The following is an 18,742-nucleotide window of genomic DNA, read 5'->3' as shown; positions in this document are numbered from 1 at the left end:
TTTGTTTTGTCTGTCAGTTCAGCAGTTTGACAGAATAAAGTGACAGCAGTCATTTCCACAATTTTCTGTCATCTGAGAATCATATTGTAAAGAGACAGCTACTGAAGAATGGGTTGGACTTACTGTCTCCATGACAACGGAGCGGTCCCACCCTGTAGGCAGCCTCTGACCCCGGCCTCTGGATGTCACCCAGCACCAGAGACCTGACAGGGAGGCTCTCTTTATGGGTGAGCAGGCCCGAGTCTTCAGCCCTGGTGGAAAAAAAAAAAGACGAAACAAAAATAGTTGAGTAAGTAGGAGATGACGGATGAATTTGACAAAGAAGCAGGATGAGGAGAGGAGAAGAAAAAAAGAAAATGGAGAGGTAGGGGGAGGATAAGGACAATATTAATATGCAGAAGAAGAAAAAGGGTGGACGTGGAGAATCGACAAATACACTCACAAATCCCAAATTATGATCCTTTGCTTGCGTGGATTTATTGGTGTTTGTTTTGAATGTTACATCACTGTTGTGACAATATTACATGGTGTAACTAGCTGATGAAAACATTGCAGTATGTAGGTGCAATCTCTCTGGGACCTATTTATTCCTAAACTGAATTATAGCCGTCCTGACAGTAGACATCCATCCCTGGCAGTTCCTGGAACAGCTACTCCCCATACAAGACACCTCCTGTCCATTTACGCCCACACACAGCTTCATGCACTTAAGATAATCCGCCTGTTAGCCTTGCTGCTGAGGATAGTTGTGTATAAAAAATATATCCAGGACTAGAAGAACTGGAAGCAAGGAGTGTATACAGCACTTTGAGAGTGTGATGAAATATTGAAGAGCAGCAGCTCAGGTCTGTAAAAATAGAGTTGCCGTTGCACAAACAGTTTGTACTGGGAAATGATTTAAGGCAGGAAGTGAGGCAAAAGCAGTATTGATTTCAACATGGGGCAAAGCTAAAACTGTTGTGTTTTTGCTCAAATCATCCCAGTCGATTTCTTGTTTGCTTCACTGCCAAAGTTACAAGTCACTTTGCCAAACTACGTTTAGTATTCTACTAAAGGAAATTAGGGTTAGGGTTCTAATGCAATGTGCACAAACCTGGCCACCCACTAGGATGCAGCAGACTAGCAGAGGCCAATGCATGCTGCAGCTATCATGGACGGAGTTAGTCCAAAAGTACTACAATGTTGAGGATTATGTTGTAGGTGACGATAGGAAGCAGATAATAGTGGTGTGACGTTTGCAGCTCAAAAATCAGTGGCACAACATCCAACTTTATTTGTCACTACAAAAAACACAGAGAAACGTATCTGAATGTGCCTTTTAAATTAACTTATTAGTTTATTGGCTGATAAAATGTAGAAAGCTAACATTTGACCAGCTCATCAGGATTTCATGTGACTTAACTTGTGACTTGCTTAACCTGAGCAATGACTTGACTTGTAACTTGCTTGATTTCCACCACAGTAATGTGGGACTTGCTTGAGACTTTAAGGTTAAAACTTGAGACTTGTTTGTGGCTTGTGCATGGGTGACCTACTCCCAGCTCTGAGAGCAAAAATTCAGTTGGGAAGACTACACCTCAATTTAACACAACATGCAGAAGCAAGACATCCTAAAAACTCAAAAAGCCTAGTCTGGATCCATTACAGCTCAAAAATTATAGGCCAATTTCCAAATTGCCATATATATCAGAAATTTTAGAAAAAGTTGTAGCAGAGCAACTCGCAGTGTTTTTAGAGAATCATGAGGTCTTGGACATATTTCAGTATGGTTTTCGCAACGAGCACTCCACTGAAACCGCACTACTTAAAGTCTCCAGTGACATCTCGATGTCAGCTGATTCTGGTAAACACACAGTTTTGGTTCTGTTAGACCTTTCATCAGCTTTCGGCACGGTCGACCATAATATTTTCATTAATAGACTCCAGGATCTGGTTAGGTTCTCTGGTTCAGTTTTAAAGTGGTTTTCCTCTTACCTTTCTGACAGATGTTTTAGTGTTTCTGCAAACCATATCATGTCTGAAACAACAGGGCTGTCATGTGGGGTACCTTAGGGCTCTGTCCTAGGACCCATTCTGTTCCTTTTATACTTACTTCCCCTTGGACAGTTAATTGGACAATTTAGCAATGTTTCATATCATCTCTATGCTGATGACATCCAGCTGTACTGCTTATTCAAGGCCACTGAGCTCCATAAACTGTCTTCCTTAATTAACTGCCTGACTATCATCCAACAGTGGTTAAGTGACAACTACCTACAGCTGAACTCAGACAAGACGGAAACATTAATTATTGCCCCCGATAGCATTATCGCCCAGTTTAAGCAGCATATTGGTGCTCTAGACTCGTCTGTCCTGCCAAAGATGAGGAACTTAGGTGTTATTTTTGATTCAACGATGTCCTTAGAGCATCACTCAAAACTAGTAACAAAAAATTGCTTCTTCCATCTGAGGAACATTTCCAAAATAAGAACACTGGTGTCAAAGGCTGAACTGGAAATGATTATTCATGCTTTTATTTCATCTCGTTTAGATTATTGTAACAGTCTTTTTACTTGTTTTAATAAGAAAGAGCTTGACCGTCTCCAGGTTGTTCAGAACTCTGCTGCAAGGCTTTTAACCCAAACAAACAAAAGGGCACACATCACTCCTGTTTTAGCATCTCTGCACTGGTTACCAGTGCATTTTAGAATTCATTTTAAAATTTTAGTTCTCACTTTTAGAGCCTTGCAGGGACAAGCTCCTTCTTACCTGTCTGATTTTATACAGCCGTACACTCCCACCCGCAGTCTGAGGTCATGTGACCAACAGCTGCTAGTTGTTCCTCACACACGCTTTAGGACCAGAGGCGACAGATCATTTCAAGCAGTAGCTCCCAGACTGTGGAATGCTTTGCCTTTCTCACTACGCTCTTTAAACTCTGTTGATACTTTTAAAACGCATTTAAAGACTTGGTATTCGGTTAATTCTGTTTTGTTTTTTGTTTTTTTTCTCCTCATATCTATGCATCTTTGCATTTACGCTTATACTTTGTGTTTTGTTTTCTTTGTTATTGTTCTAACTTTTGTGAAGCACTTTGTGGTTTTTACCTGTGAAAGGTGCTCTATAAATAAAGTTGACTTACTTACTTACTTAACCTTGTGACTATGAACGATGAGAAAAAATATATAAATATGTGTGATAATTTCAGTACCACTCCATGCGGTCAGCGTCACAGTTGCAGTAGTGTTGTGGGTCTACACAGTCGCCCTGCAGACCACAGACACACTGCTGGCTGCCTGGCTGAGCTCCGCCCCAATACGTCTGGACACGACCAGGACCAGGACCACCGAGCCACCAGCTGAATGGAGAGCCCTCTGAAACACACACACACAATCAGCAACAACTGATATGCATCTCATACATGAGGACATGTTTGTTTGTTTGTTCACAAAAAAGGTCAGATCAGAATAAGGAGACTGATGTTAAAGGCTGAAATATGTTTCGGAAAACATTTAAGGTGAGCAAAATTAATACAGTAAGAGAATCTTGGTTTATTATTGAGCAGCGCTGCTAAGTTTTACAGTTTGGAGTTTGGTCTGTGTTTGAGAGAGAAAGAGAGAGAAATGGGGCGGGTTTCTCTCTCGATCTGCCTGTAGGCTCTTGCTGTCCATGGTGGCGGGCGTACAAAATACAATCTGTAGTTCGAGCAACAGCCCTAAAGCCAGTGCAAATCTGCCAGATGACGTCAAACTTGAGTGATGAGCAGGGAGATATGGGCATTGGTAAGATTGAAAATCATCAGAGTATCACTTTAAGTGTTGCTTTCTCTTCACTTCCCCTGAGAAAAGTTGCAGAGTACATCTTGGCTCTTACAATAAAACTAAAAACACTTTTTGGACAACATAAACATTGAGGCTATAAAATAAAAATGTCCGCTATTGTGTGCTAGGAGCATCATTAATATGAGAACATTGTAAGTTAGGGTCAGGAGAGGTCTATTCATTTCCTCATTCAAAAAATCAGCTCCCTTTACGTTGCTTTTATTTCATGTTTTTTACTGGAACTTCTCTCCTGCACAGCATCACTAAAGTATGTCCATAAACACTGCCTGGAGATGCAATACTCATTTCATGCACTCGTGTACAGACGGCAGCTTTTTAAACAAGTACACTTTATTGTAAGCCACTCTGAGTATTCATTAAATGCCAAGAAAATAAAACACTCCATTTATTTGTCCCTTCCCCTCCTCTCTCCTCAGTCCATCTGTTTGCCCCAAATTGTTACCCATCTTGTTTTCCTGCCAACTGTCTTTGCTACAACCAGACAGACCATGGATAAAGGATCATAATGCATTAGATAAATGTAAAATTTATGTAAGTCAAACTATCATCATGGATAGTTTCCTGTCTGCTTTGTCTTTGGCAGCATTTTGCCACAAGTAAACATTGTTCTTCACAGCTCCATGGTCAATTAATGAGTTGTAAACCTGATGGAGACAGAGAGACACTGAGCAGACCCTTGAAAAAAAACAAAAAAACAAAACTTAATTGGACTCAATCTAAAAGAAGGAGACATTTAAACAAATTGTACACAATCAATTCGTCTGGCTCACTAGTAAAAAGGAAGAAAATCCTTGGAGCCTGATTAAGTTTAGAGCAATGAGCGTAGCAATCATTTTGTTTCGTCTGGTAGAGCGAGAAAGATGTGTGGAGCCGCAGGGAGTCGGATTGTTTTCTCCAGAGGTTTTGTTTTTGAGCAAAACGCCTCATAACTCACTCTGATAAAATTAGATTCAAAGACAGCAGAAAAATGTAAAACAACTATCCATGCGGTTCGGTGGTTACATCTTGAGTAAATCAAGTCCTTGATAGAAAAGAAAAACACTAACAGAATATTTTACTACTTCAAAGATGATCATTTGTTTGCCCTTGTTTAGTCTGAGTAAAACCTTTTGTTTTTTTGTGCCAGAGGCAAATGAAGCACAAAGGATCTTTCACAAAGCCAGCCTGCATCAACACGCTTCAAGTTAGGCCTTATTTTTCTGGTTTTAATCCGTGCAAAGAAAATCTGAGTCTGGACAGTGACAGAGCTAAATACACTGTTACCTACATTTCTACATAGACAAAAAGAGCCCTTACCTGGAGTGTTAAGGAGGCGGGACTTCCTGCAGTGGTAGGACAGCTCCTGTTCGCAGTATTCTGATTGGCTAATGGCGGCCAACAGTTGCTCTTCTTTAGTCGAGTAGTCAAAGTGAACTGAATGCTGGTTTCCACCTGGAGATGGTCGGAGTCTGGTCAGCTCTGTGTTGTTGTGCTGGATGACCATCCATGTGTCCTCCTCTGTAGACAGACAAAAACAAGAAAACATAACTGTTACTATGACGCAAATTTCACTGCATGGTCAAAGGTATTTTGGCTTTTTACTGTAACTTACAGGGCTGAAAATCAGACAGATAGTATCTTCTTCCCATCCCTGTTTTAACCTTGAAGTGTAACTTTTCTGTCCTCTTTCTATTTCACTTTTTTTTGTCTTAAAGTGGAAAAACTTCTGCACACTGTTTTGCTTACAGCTGCACTAACAGAGACATCTGGAGTAAAATTATTTGCACACACACACACACACACACATTTTTCCAATGATTGTAAGCACAATTCATATATAAATAAAGAGAATCTGCTGGGTCTTGACATCATCCAGTGATGGCGGCATACTGGCTTTTGTGTTGGTTTTGCAGCCAAAAACAGAGCAGGTAGTGTTGTTTACTGGTGGGCACAGACATCACAATGGCCGGCAGCAGGGGCAATTCAGCAGTTACTCCTTGGGTGGGGGTTTTCACCTAGCTGGAGGTAGTTCTACACTGATTCATCCCAGAACCTGAGTGCCATACAGCTCCACAGGGTGCCATATCCAGCAACAAATCTGACACGCTCATGGTTACACACATGCTCTGATATAGAGCAGACGAAAAAAAGAATGGATGGTCTTTTCTCACAGTTTAGGGGACACACCAGAGACACACCTTTTATGTTAAAAAAAAGCCATGAAAAAGTCCACTGTGCATAATATGCCACCTTTTAAATTTGCCATCACCAAAATAGCACCAAAATAAATTAAACTGTTTGAAACATTGGGTCCACTTCATATTAGCGCGTCAGTGCTTCGCTTAACAGGTAAGGGCGAGGGCCGGGAAAGCTGTTTAATTGGAATGTAATTTTTTGGTCAGTGGCCACAGCCACATAATCATCAGGTGACAAAACTATGACTGTTGGCCTACAGGGCAAAAAACCATGGTAGCCTTCCATGTCTATAAATAATCGCTTACATGGAAAGTAATGTTCACAATATGATTTTATGTAAGTCTGAATGACAGTTATCAGTTCTCTGTCTTATCAGTCTCCCTTGACTTGTTTGTGTTGTATGAGCCATGTGGTCATGTTGACATAAACGCCGCTGTTGCCGGTGAAATTCTGCTGCAATGATGCAGACCGGGTGCTGGCCCCGCAATGAAAATACGGGCAAAAAAAATCCCTTTCATTATCATCACTGCATCATCACAGGATTAAGAATAAGGAAATATTTTCAGAAGTTCTTGTTTTGTGATTTTTTTTTATTTTTATTTTTTATTTTTTTTTTAACATCTGCCCTCTTAGTGCCAAAGGATTTTTAAAAACATCTTGCAAATAAGGGGCCCCTGCCATAAGCTAATGCTATTTGGGCGACCTAGCATTGAAAAGTTGGGAACCCCTGGTCTGAAATCTCTTGAGCAAACACACACACTGCCATCCAGGCAATTAGGTAAAGAAAATATGTTTTCTTCTTCAAACCTATCAAAGGACTAGTCAATGACAGAGGTAAATAAATGTGCCAGTATTCATCATAAATCCATACAGAGCATTACCCTAACATCCATATATCACCAAACTATCCAAATGTCAGCAATTATGTAAATGTAGCAAATTGATGCAGATGGTCAGAAACATGTAAAAGGAGATAAATATTAAATCAGCTATGTTCTTTATCATCATGATACAAATGATATAAAGCACCAAAACATATACAGACAGGGAGATGAATGTTGGAGACAGAGAGGAAAGGAAGAAAGAGAGCCTTGTAGAAAAGGGGGATGGAAGATAAAGTGGATCAGAGCGTGGTGAGGATCATCATTTACAATTATGTGAATCTTAATCATAAAAAACGTTGAGTGATGGTGGAAGGAGGTGTGTGTGTGTGTGTGTGTGTGTGTGTGTGTGTGTGTGCGCGTCACCTGTCATGTTGCAGTAGACCAGCTGTGGTTTGATTGGTCCGCTGCCGTCCACGTCGATATAAAAATGTCCCGACGTGTTGCCGTTGTGTTTGTACGCCTCGCAGGACTGTTCGTACACAGCTGGGAGGAAAATAATGAGATCAGCTCAACATGAATCACATCAACATTAACACATCAGCTGGCAGATGCACACAGGAGCTATGAGGGGATGATGATTACACACTGTGGAGGATTATGGGCGCTGCCACCACTGAATCACCGTCTCATAACCAGAGTGAAGAGAATCATGTGAAGTTTTATTTCTGCAGCAGCGTCCCATAAAGTGAAGACTAATCCAACTGGAGAGGACGGTAATGACTGATGGGAGTACAAAGACTCCATAAATAAAACTTTGGACCTTTATCAGCCCTGCCTCTTCCTCTCTGTCTCCATAAGTCTTCCTCCCTCCTGCCTTTGCCTCTCTCTCACACACACACACACACACACACACACACACACACACACACACACACACACATCCTCTGCAATCAAAGAATCAAGCCCTTCAAGTCAAATCCATATCTGAAGGTTCCCACACTCTGCTCACCTGTTTATCTCTCTTCTTCTCCACAGCCAACGGCCTTTTATTCATCACATTCCCTCAGCTGGTTAGAAAAAGGTTTCGCAGATTCGTCAGCAATAAAAATGAGACCAGAGGTGAACCGTGTGGGAAACGCTTCTCTTTTGGTTTCAAGGATTTGACTCGAGGGAGTCGGTACAGAACTGGTAGATCTCACCAATGCTCACCTCACTGCTGAGGTTTTATTTATGCATTCAGTGTTTGGAAGCTTAGTCACAGCTACAGTCTCATTAACCTTCATCATATCACTCACATATAAACAGGTTTTTTAAAAATTCTGCAGCAGGGGAAAGTACTAAGGCAGGCATCACATGCAGCCACAGGGATTGTTTTATTTGAAAAATGTCCCCAGACATTAACTCTTTTTTTTCCTTTTGTACGGTCATACCACACAATGTGCAGCCATTATGCTAAAATCTGTACAACTGTAATTACTGAACAACACTACTGGTAAGTGCATCTGTGTTTGGCAGATTAAAGACGAAACTGTATACTGGGCCATTTGGAGCTGCCACCTTGAAAACTCTCTTAAATACCGTTGACATGAATAAACTGACATGCATAAAAGCACAGTAGAAACATAGCAGCAGTCTCCAGGCTGCTCCATTCATTCATTTTTCATCCCTTAAGCATTTGCTATAAGTGCCATAGCTTTTACTTTTCTGCTGTAAGTCATACTGGTTGATTTTCTTTTCTTTTACCTCCTTGCTGAAATATGTAAAAGTATGTACTTAAAAGGAAGTTCATTATCTGCCTCTCCAGCACTCTTTCCTCTTACATGTTGCCTCTCACTTGATACCAGTTTCAGAATTTCTATCTGTCACAGCTCTCCTTGTCTAAATCTGTCTCCCACTGATGTCCCCAGAAATTTTTTAAAGGGGTGGTCAGATGGAGCCACTGAAAGTCTTTGGGTGGCACACCAAAACCACAAGTCATAGCTGAAATTCAGGAATTAGATTATGCTGTTTTAATAGTCCATATATAGCCTACTAGCTGAAAACTGTCATTTTGGAGAGTTAAGGAATTGCATACTAATATACTTTGGTTTCTTATTTTACAAGTATTATTACTAATTACCTGATGTGTATAGAATAATACTAGTACTGTTACTATTTTGAGTTTCACAACAATCCTACTTTAATATGTTATGTATCTGTATACACATGTGTTAGACAATTCATTGTTCTCCTAATAGGCTAGTTGTCCTTTTTCTTAAAAAGACAAATACACAGCTTTAATTTGAAATGGGAAATTGCTTGCAAGGAACAAAACATTTACTGCCTTCTCAAGCTTAGGGGCGAATTGTAGGTACCCATAGAACCCATTTTCATTCAGATATCTTAAGGTATGAATTCAAGGGATCCCTTTGAAAATGGCCATGCTAGTTGCTCTCTTGCCAAAATTTAGCCTAGCTTTTAGGGAATTCTTTAGCACCCTTCCTGACAGGCTATGTTGATATGATTGGAGTCAATGGATGCCTTACATTGTGTAGTTTCACAAGTCACCACCTAAGAGCCCCAATTAAAAATTAGTGCGCTGCAGCCTTTTAAGGACAGTAATGTTGGCATCCAAGTATTTTTGCTAGGGTGGGCCAATGGGGGGGGCAGCAAATGCGCCATGTGGGTTGCGCCACAAATCTGCAATAGCAACATTTTGAAGGCAACATAATGCTGCCAAAAAATGTTTTATATCAACATAATTAGGAAACATTTGACTAACAACACATTTAATTTCTCCACTCTTGCTCTCTCATTGCGATATTCACTAACAGGAACTAAAGTGTAATTCAGGTTTGATTCAATGATGCAACATAGTTGTGTATAGCACCTAGTTAACACTGTGAAAAATCATGGTCTTAGTTAAATATCAAAAAAGTCAAAAATGACTCAAAGCACAAACACAACATATTTACTTTATTGGTATTCACCTAGAACTAGGAATTTTTCCTTACCTTAACCAAAGTGAATACTAATGGTACGTTTGTTTTGTACTCAGAGAACGGAAATTCCCAGTTCCCAGTCGGGAAACTCAGAGCAACCGCATCAACCCCAACTTACGAATTCAAGATGGCTGCCGGTCACATACATAGTGAGTAAACACTCTGCTAAAGTACTGTTTATAGCAATGCTATCTTATTTGTTTTACATTAGGTCGGCCATACCCATAGTACTGTTCAATTTTTATCTGTGGGCATGTTGCTACGCTGTCTGTATGTGCAAAATACCACATAGAGCATTGTTATCAACTCTCAACTCAGCTCAACTCAACTCAACTTTATTTATATAGCCCTTTAAAACAGCCACAGCTGAAACAAAGTGCTGTACATAAATAGACAAAGCAACACAGGGACATAAAACAATTAACAGGTAATAAATACTAAAATAATTGTTTATTGTTTTTAAAACAATTTAAAAACAGTAAAACAATTTAAAAACACTAAAACAATAAATAAAACAAACCATAAAACACTAAAACAGAAGCAGAGTCTCATGCGGAGTTGAAAGCCAAGGATTAAAAATGGGTTTTTAGACAAGTTTTAAAAATGGACAGTGAGGAGGCTTTTCTAATGTGGAGGGGTAGCTCGTTCCACAATTTAGGAGCGGCATCGGAAAAAGCTCTGTCCCCTCTGAGCTTCCGTTTGGACCTCGGTACCTCCAGGAGCAGCAGATCAGCTGACCTGAGGCACCGAGCAGGAGCGTAGGGGTGGAGAAGCTCAGAGAGGTAAGGCGGGGCCAGACCATTTAAAGATTTAAAAACTAATAAAAGAATCTTAAAATGGACTCTGAAGTGCACAGGCAGCCAGTGGAGGGAGGCCAGGATGGGAGTTATATGCTCCCTCTTACATATTCCAGTTAACAGGCGTGCAGCTGCGTTTTGCACCAACTGGAGACGTGCAAGGGAGGACTGGCTGACTCCAAAATAAAGCGCATTACAATAATCCAGCCAAGATGTAACGAAGGCATGGATTACTGTTTCAAAGTGCTGTTGTGCAAGGAAAGGTTTGGTGTGCGGATTCATCATTTTTCTGTTCATTGTTGATTTTTTAGATCCAGCACCCAACCCAAACGGGCTTTTGGGGATGTGCGCGTCCTTTCTTCTGTTTTCAAGGAAAGGTTTCACATTAGCCAGCTGTTTGAAAAAAGCTGGACTTCACTACAGAGCTAATTTGCCGATCCAATTTAAAATCACTGTCCATCTTAAAACCCAAGTTTGAGACTGTTGGCTTTAAAAAATCTGCCAAAGGGCCCAAGTCAACGGGGTGGTGGGGGGGGGGGGGGGGGGGGGGGGTCACAAAGGCCACTGGGACCAAACACCATCACTTCTGTTTTTTTTTTTTGTTTTTTTTTAAATTTAAAAAGTACAAGGCCATCCAGTCTTTGATGTCTTCAAGACATGACAGAAGTGGTGTGAGTGAGAAGGCATTTTTCTTTTTTAGTGGCACATATATCTGACTATCATCAGCATAAAAGTGGAAGGAGATGCCATGCTTTCTCAGGATGGATCCCAGGGGCAGTAAATACAAAGAAAAAAGCAGGGACCCTAAAATCGACCCCTGTGGAACCCCATACGGCAGTGGAGCAGAGCTGAATTTTGAGTTTCCAAGGCTTACACTCATGCTTCTGTCAGCCAGATATGATATGAACCACTCCAGCGCAGTACCACAGATGTCCACTAGGTGACAAAACCAAGCCACTAGGGTATTGTGGTCCACGGTGTCAAAAGCTGCTGTTAGGTTCAATAAAACAAGAATTACAGGGTCACCAGAGTAATTTGCCAGGAGGATGTCATTAAAAACTCTTAGTAAAGCTGACTCAGTGCTATGCAGAGTTTTAAAGCCTGATTGAAAGATCTCCAGGACATTATGCTCATCTAAAAACGATTTTAGCTGAGCATGAACAACTTTTTCTAAGATTTTGGAGATAACTGATATTGCTGACAGTGGCTACAGCTAGCCTTGTGGGCGTCCATGTTTTTTTCCAACTGTTGTCAACTAGAATGCAAGAACTGTTGTCAACATGGAGTGACGTCATTCCCACTTCCGACCTCCGAGTACAAAACAAACGCACCATAACAACATGTGGGACTCAGGATGCAAAACCTGGCTTTCAGTGTCAAAGTCCTGTGCTTTGTACATCACCATCCACACCAACCACCTCCCTGTGACTAAAACTTAATACCTAACATAAACCAGGCAGCATTATCCAGTTTCCCTTCTTCTGCACAAAGTGGAATGGAGCATCCATGTATCATCGGCTGAGTGCTCAATACCTGATGGGTACTTAAAAGCAGCAGGTCACAGCACAAAGAGAGTGGGAGGAACTGGTGGGTCACTGGTGGCTGAGAGCACTTCATGGTTCAATCTGGTCCTTCTATCCATTAGTTACTGTATGTGCTGATGTTTGACTTACAGCTGTGGCAGGTTGCTCCACTGTAGCCGCTCTCAGAGCAGTTACAGTGGAAGACGGTCCAGGACTGACTGCAGCGGCCGCCATGTTCACAACGACTGGGAGAACACCTGAGAGAGAGAGAGAGAGAGAAGTTTATCATAAAGTTTCTTTTTAATTTTCGTAGTCCCAAACAAAATCCTAATTGACACCTGTGTGGGAGGATTTACTTTTCTTGTCAGGATAAAAACAAAACAAAGAGAAAATTGTATTATTATATATTTTTTTATATATACTGAAACAGCGGATTTGAAAAATCCATTTGCTTGTTTTGGCAGCTCGAACATTTGGAAACAATTCTGCACAGTTTACTGCCAAAAACCTTTCAAACAGGACAAAAGCAGTCCATGCCAAAAAACACCTTTCATCCGTTATTGTTAAGAGAAGAAAACTTTTTTGTTTGTTTGAAAAAGCAGCTAAAGCAATTTATTTTGCTGAGTCATTTATCTTACAATGAGGGTACAGGCTCAGTGTTTCTGGCTGTCGGGAGCAAACCTTTGACCTTTTGGTGTTATTCTGTAGATGATGATAGATGGTGATGATTGGCAAAAAATGCTTTCAAACTTTCACTATCCTCACAAAAAAGTCTGCTTGAAATATATTTCAAAATGAGTCTGTTACATAAACCTTTTTCATTAAATAGGCAGAAAGCATTTCAAATTATGTTTACCCAGGCATCTTTGTTTCATGGCCAAATGTGTGTAGGAGGGTTAGGAATATTGTAGTAAAAAGAGAAAATATTTCATCTTTAATATTTGGAGGAGGTCATGTTTTCCATTTAGGAAATATGTTGTGGGAGGTGGTTGAAAAAAAAAAAAAAAAAAAAAACAAACTCTGAAACATTTTGTTTCTGGTGTTGAGTGAAAAGTCCGCTGCTCACCTTTCCTCAAGAAAATTAAAATCAAACATATTTCCTCGCAGCTTTCATTTAGTTGATGTCATTTAGAGAAAACTTTCATTCTGACAGAACATAAAAAACATGGCCTTGCCTAAAATACACAACCTGAGGTCCATCATTTAGATGAATCAACATCTTTAATCTTGTGATGCCAGAACAAGCTCAAGTTTGGGGAAAATGTCATCAAAGGATTTAGATAACTGTAGCAGGGTGACTGTCATTTTTAAAAACCTTCTCTCTGGACTTCGGTTAGATACAAACAACTTCTCCAGAGTACAAAAGTTAACTGTTACCCTGCCTGTTTTTACAGAATGGGCAAGATGTCGTATAAATCTGCCTATTCACGATCACACTCTTCACACTCTTCCACTGATAACAAGTCTTTAAAGGTATACTTACATATTTACGATACGATACAATATGATACAATATGATACAATATGATACGATGCGCTACGATACGATACGATGCGGTACGATACGGTACGGTACGATACGGTACCATGTCGTACGGTACGATAAGATGTGATACAATACAATCCGATAAGATATGCTACATAGTTTATTGTCCCTGTAGGGAAATTCGTCTTGGACTCTGGGGCTGCACAAGTATTGCTGCCTTACAATAATAGTCCAAAAGAAATAAAAACATAAACCATAAAAACACATACTACTCATAACAGCATTACTGTTACTGTTTGGACACGGTATCGCCAGTGAAAGCCAACCCCAGTGTTTTTGGAACATGCGTTGTCTGCTTGGCATTTCGCCTCACTATATTTGAATTTTTTTTGGCCCTGCATACAAAATTTTTGTAGTTCCCTCTTGGATTTGTGCTGCTTAAGGTCTAGCATCTGGTTGCTGCCTTTTTATAAAGTTCCAACCTCACCTGCGAGCTGTGCTCAGGAACAGCCCAAACTTAAAAATTAAAAGGAAATACAGGCAGAGGTCAGAGTACAGGCAGATAAATACACTGCCATGCACTTCTAGTGGGCCATAAATGATGATTAAGAGGGATTACTTTCTGTGTGACTCTATACATACTCCTGTATAGTATACCTTTAAATCCCATGAAGTTTGTCATGACATAAAAAGACAATAAACTCTGAGACAATAAATAAAAACATCAAGTGACATCATTCTGCTGAACTATGAAAGCAAAACATACAGACAAGATAAGTAAAAGGCAACTAGCTGTATTTTTAAAGACAGTTGGATGCACCTTTCTTGCTAAGTGTTGCTCTGCCTGAGGAAACATGTTGCCTGCTGTGCACGTTGCATTACAGCCACTCTGTTATTTGCAATGTGTGCACTTTTGTGTGACTTGTGGGCACCAGGAGCTTTCAAACTGTCTTTATATTGATCCTGTCTTGGCCTCTTTTGAAACCCCTTTTTCTTGATGTATCCGAATAAAATAACTGTATTTTTGTCCACATGGAGTGTCTCCATGGCCGACTCCTGCAGCAGGGTTTGATTCACAGAGACACACACGGATACAAAAACATAATAATAATAACCACTTTACTCCAATACCATGTCATCAATTCTCACTTCTACCTTTGTGAGTTTGCACAGTGTGTTTATGTTTTTTTTTTGCAGGGCTGGAAAACTGCATGATACCATTTATATCATAACATTGAAAAATGCATGTTTGGAATGTAAATGTATGTGACGGTATTTGGGTGTGTGTTTGTCTAAACCCAGGCAGGAATATTGAAGAGAAAACAGATGACTGCACAGAATCTACAAGCTCCCCTGTATTTAGATAAAAGTGCTGACTCGGCAGCCTGTCAGCCTGCTACAATATGATTTTTACCTCCATTTATCTCCCCACTGTTGTCATCCAAAGTGAGCTATTTAGCATTCATATTAAATTCATATCAAATTTTAACCTAAACTACCGCTGCCTGCTGCTGTCCTATTCTGTATTAGTGTGTAAGTGGCATCTATCCGTTAGAAACATTAATAGATATGATTCTTCAGGCTTTCTGTGTTTATTTCTTCGATCAGCCATGATGATGAAGATGATAAGGATGACAGAGATGAAGAAGATGCATGAGACTTGGCTTCTACCCTCCTTTACCTGCACCAGTCACAACCTTGTATACCACACAGAGGAAGCATGAAAGAGATAAAGACCATAACCCATCCACCCTTCAGTCAAATACACACACACACACACACACACACACACACACCCCCCAGGCTCATATCCACACTGCCACCCCACACTAAGGCTATGAAAACACAACGCTGATTGCTTCTGACAACCATTTTCTCCCGCAGAGACAAAACAATGTAGTGTCACTGATAGATAACCAGTTGAGTCTCTTTCAGACTGCAGCCTCATTTAAAACCACAAATCCATTGAAATGTCATTCACAGACATACAGTCAGCCATGAAGTGCCCATAGAGCAAACCTTTAAACACTAACTCAGGGTCCAACAGCCCACCCCCACCTTAACATTGATTTTCTTACATGTGTGCAACCCAATCAACAGAATGCAGGCATTGTATGTATCTGCATTTCATATGTAGTGAATATGTTGAAATATTATGTTTCTTTATGTTTTTTATTTTATGTTGTGACAACGCTGTAGTGAATGTGTGATTAAGGTTCAGGCACAACAAACAAGGAAAAGATCACATTTTAGCTTAAATTACCCAGTTTTGTCACCACAGACACTGCTGGAAGTGTGCCGACATTGCCTTCGAAACACCTAGTTGCTGTCGCCAAATAGAAATGTCCCAACATGTGAAACGAGTGTGTTTGTGGACCCAAATGCAGTACCAGGCTCGCAGGAACAGTTGGTAATGACTTTTATTAGCACCACAGCAAACAGGGAATGCAGCAGGCAGAATAAACACAGAATAAAGTTCGTTCTTCGGGCAAGTTGCCCTCACAGTCTCTGAGGCTCAGATGAGGGAAAGAGAAGCGGCCGTGATCAGCCACGGAACCGAGGGGAAGCTCCAGAGCCCCCGATTCCACACAGTTCAAAACTCTTTCGGAGAGAGGGGAAGAGATGAAGCTTACGGCAGCCAAAGGTGGCGAGGCAGACGCTCTGTAGGCTGAAGCACCGGCTGATCATGCTGAGAAGCCGACGAGGAGTGAGCTGAGGCGAGGTCGGGAGCCGGTGGGGGGGGTCGTAGCCAGAAGAGCCGTCAGCGAAGGCAGAAGCACCGTTGAGGAGCAGGCAGGAGGGTAGACGAGGCCGGGCGGAGGAGTCGAGACCAGACGAGCAGGCAGAAACCAGAGACGCTGAAGCAAAGCACGAGGTCGGGGACAGAAGGCAGGTGAGTTTACCGGGAGGCAGACGAGGAGAGCAGGTCGGGGACAGGCAGAGTTGGCACCAGGAGATCAGGCGGGAGAAGAACGCTGGAGAGTCTCGCATAATGCTAAAGAACAATCTGGCAGTGAGTGAAGGTGCTGGAGAGGCTTATATGCAGGGCTGGTAGATGAGCTGCAGCTGTGTAGGCAGGTGAGCAGAGTTGGGCTGATGAGGTGGGCGTGGCTGGCAGGTAGAGTGAAGCAGAGGGAGGGGGAGTGGAAAAACACTGCAGCAGAGTGGCAGGAGAGGACTGAGAGACAGGGATTGTGACAACATGATGTTAAAAAAAACACAGCTGGTCTCAAAGCTGCTGCTTGAGACTCACACCATTACCCATGCCCTCCTCCTCCAATGCTGTTCTCATGCACTGTTCATATGTATACCGATGAAAAAAATGTATCAAAATTTGTGTATTAACCCACATAATCATCCATCCATCCATCCGTTTTCTAACCGCTTATCCTCTTGGGGGTTGCGGAGGGTGCAGGAGCCTATCCCAGCTGACAGTGGACGAGAGGCAGGGTACACCCTGGACAGGTTGCCAGACTATTGCAGGGCTGACATGTAGAGACAGACAACCATTCACACCTACGGACAATTTAGTATCACCAATGAACCTATCCCCAGTCTGCATGTCTTTGGACTGTGGGAGGAAGCCGGAGTACCTGGAGAAAACCCACGGTGACACGGGGAGAACATGCAAACTCTGCACAGAAGGGCTCCCGCACCCGGGACTGAACCACATAATCATGAGCCTGTAATTTGTGTATATCCTATGTCATCAGGGAGGCTGTGATCACATGACCAGTGTGCTGACGAGAGTAAAGAAGGAAGTAGTACAAAAGAGCAAAAATCCATGTATGGAGGTAGGTTGGGGTGGTGGACAGGTCAAACAAACACATCACTTTCCCCCAAGAGATCAGCGTTTGGTGCCGTGTAAAACCAAGTGAACTGTGAGATATTTTAAGGTAGGGTGTCACTGTGTTTCTTTTCCTAAAGCTAACCTATGTAACTTCACTTGCCTAAACCTAATCTACATAACTTTACATTAAGTATGGTGCCATTTGTAGGGCGCTAATTTGTTAAATATCATACGAACCATCATATGACGATACATTACTCCTCCTGATGAGAAACTCAGCTCATACACATGCAATCAGAACTACGTCATTTAAGAGACATTAATATGATACCTATTGAATGTACAATTGTAACATGGTTGGCAGAAAGTGTAAATGTACAAAGGCAAGATTTTCTTCTGGCGACTGGGCTGGTGTGTGTTAATTTTTTTTCTGAGGTGACCTAAAATGAGCAGGAAGGTTAGGTAACACAAGGTGTTATATTGTAATGGAGAGGCGCCTTGTGGCTTTGAGCTCCATTTGTGCTGTTAATGGAGTGTTTGCTTTGGCTAATAATACCCTTTGCTACTGGCAACAATAATAACACACACACTCACAAACAGACCGCTGCAGATATAATAACCTGCTCTGAAGTATGACCACCACACTGAAGCTTTGCCGGTGAGTCCATTTTCTACCCAACTTTCCAGTGCACTATATCCCATGGGCCCAAAATGCAATCAGCAGGATTGCAGCGAGAAAGCATATGGTCGCTTTTTTCTTTCTTTCTTTACTAGAAAACAGGATTTTTCTTTTTTTGTAGGTCTGTTTCACTGAGCAGTCAGATCTGTGCTGGAACTGCATTCTGCTGAATAATAATCTAATTAATGCAGAAACAGGAAAGCATTTAATTAAAACCAGTCGAGCAGATTCTTATCTGGCAGGGATATGTGGTTAGTTCAATATTAGTGTGTGTGTGTTGGTGTTTACATCCAGTTTACTGTATGCGTGGTGTGTGTGTGTGTGTGTGTGTGTGTGTGTGTGTGTGTGTGTGTGTGTGTGTGTGTGTGTGTGTAAGCGTTTTATTCCCTAGAGAAGGGTTTATAATTGTTGTAATTGTCTCATTAATTGTGCTGCTATTTGGCGTGACACCAAAACAGGGAAATGATTTGTTCTGCGCTCCCTCCCTCCTCTCTCTCTTCTCTCCCTCCTCTCCTGAGGTTAAGGTTATTGCTCTGATCCTGCATTGTTATTGATGATATACGCATTTATACGGTACGTTTTTTCATCCTATTATCAATGATTTACATTGAGAACTATTCATCACCATGTCCATGAGGTTCACTTCATTTTAATTCAACCTACAAT

The 18,742-nt window shown here is 41.3% G+C and overlaps 1 protein-coding gene across 2 annotated transcripts in view; it reads right to left on the bottom strand.

Annotated features, from left to right (window-relative positions):
* Window positions 1–18,742, bottom strand: part of LOC125901645 (contactin-associated protein-like 4) — a 151,239-nt gene that overhangs the window by 47,667 nt on the left and 84,830 nt on the right. For both annotated transcript variants that reach the window (XM_049597411.1, XM_049597412.1), the window contains exons 11-15: window positions 12,272–12,378; window positions 7,244–7,363; window positions 5,118–5,318; window positions 3,191–3,353; window positions 124–251 (exon numbers count right to left, since the gene is read on the bottom strand). In XM_049597411.1, coding sequence (XP_049453368.1) covers window positions 124–251; window positions 3,191–3,353; window positions 5,118–5,318; window positions 7,244–7,363; window positions 12,272–12,378 — 719 coding nt within the window. The remainder of the gene's footprint in view (window positions 1–123; window positions 252–3,190; window positions 3,354–5,117; window positions 5,319–7,243; window positions 7,364–12,271; window positions 12,379–18,742) is intronic.

Source organism: Epinephelus fuscoguttatus, linkage group LG15 (genome assembly GCF_011397635.1).
Source record: "Epinephelus fuscoguttatus linkage group LG15, E.fuscoguttatus.final_Chr_v1".
NCBI classification, from domain to species: Eukaryota; Metazoa; Chordata; class Actinopteri; order Perciformes; family Serranidae; genus Epinephelus; species Epinephelus fuscoguttatus.
The sequence above is the reverse complement of the archived record's forward strand: the minus strand, read 5'-3'. Positions and strand labels throughout refer to the sequence as shown.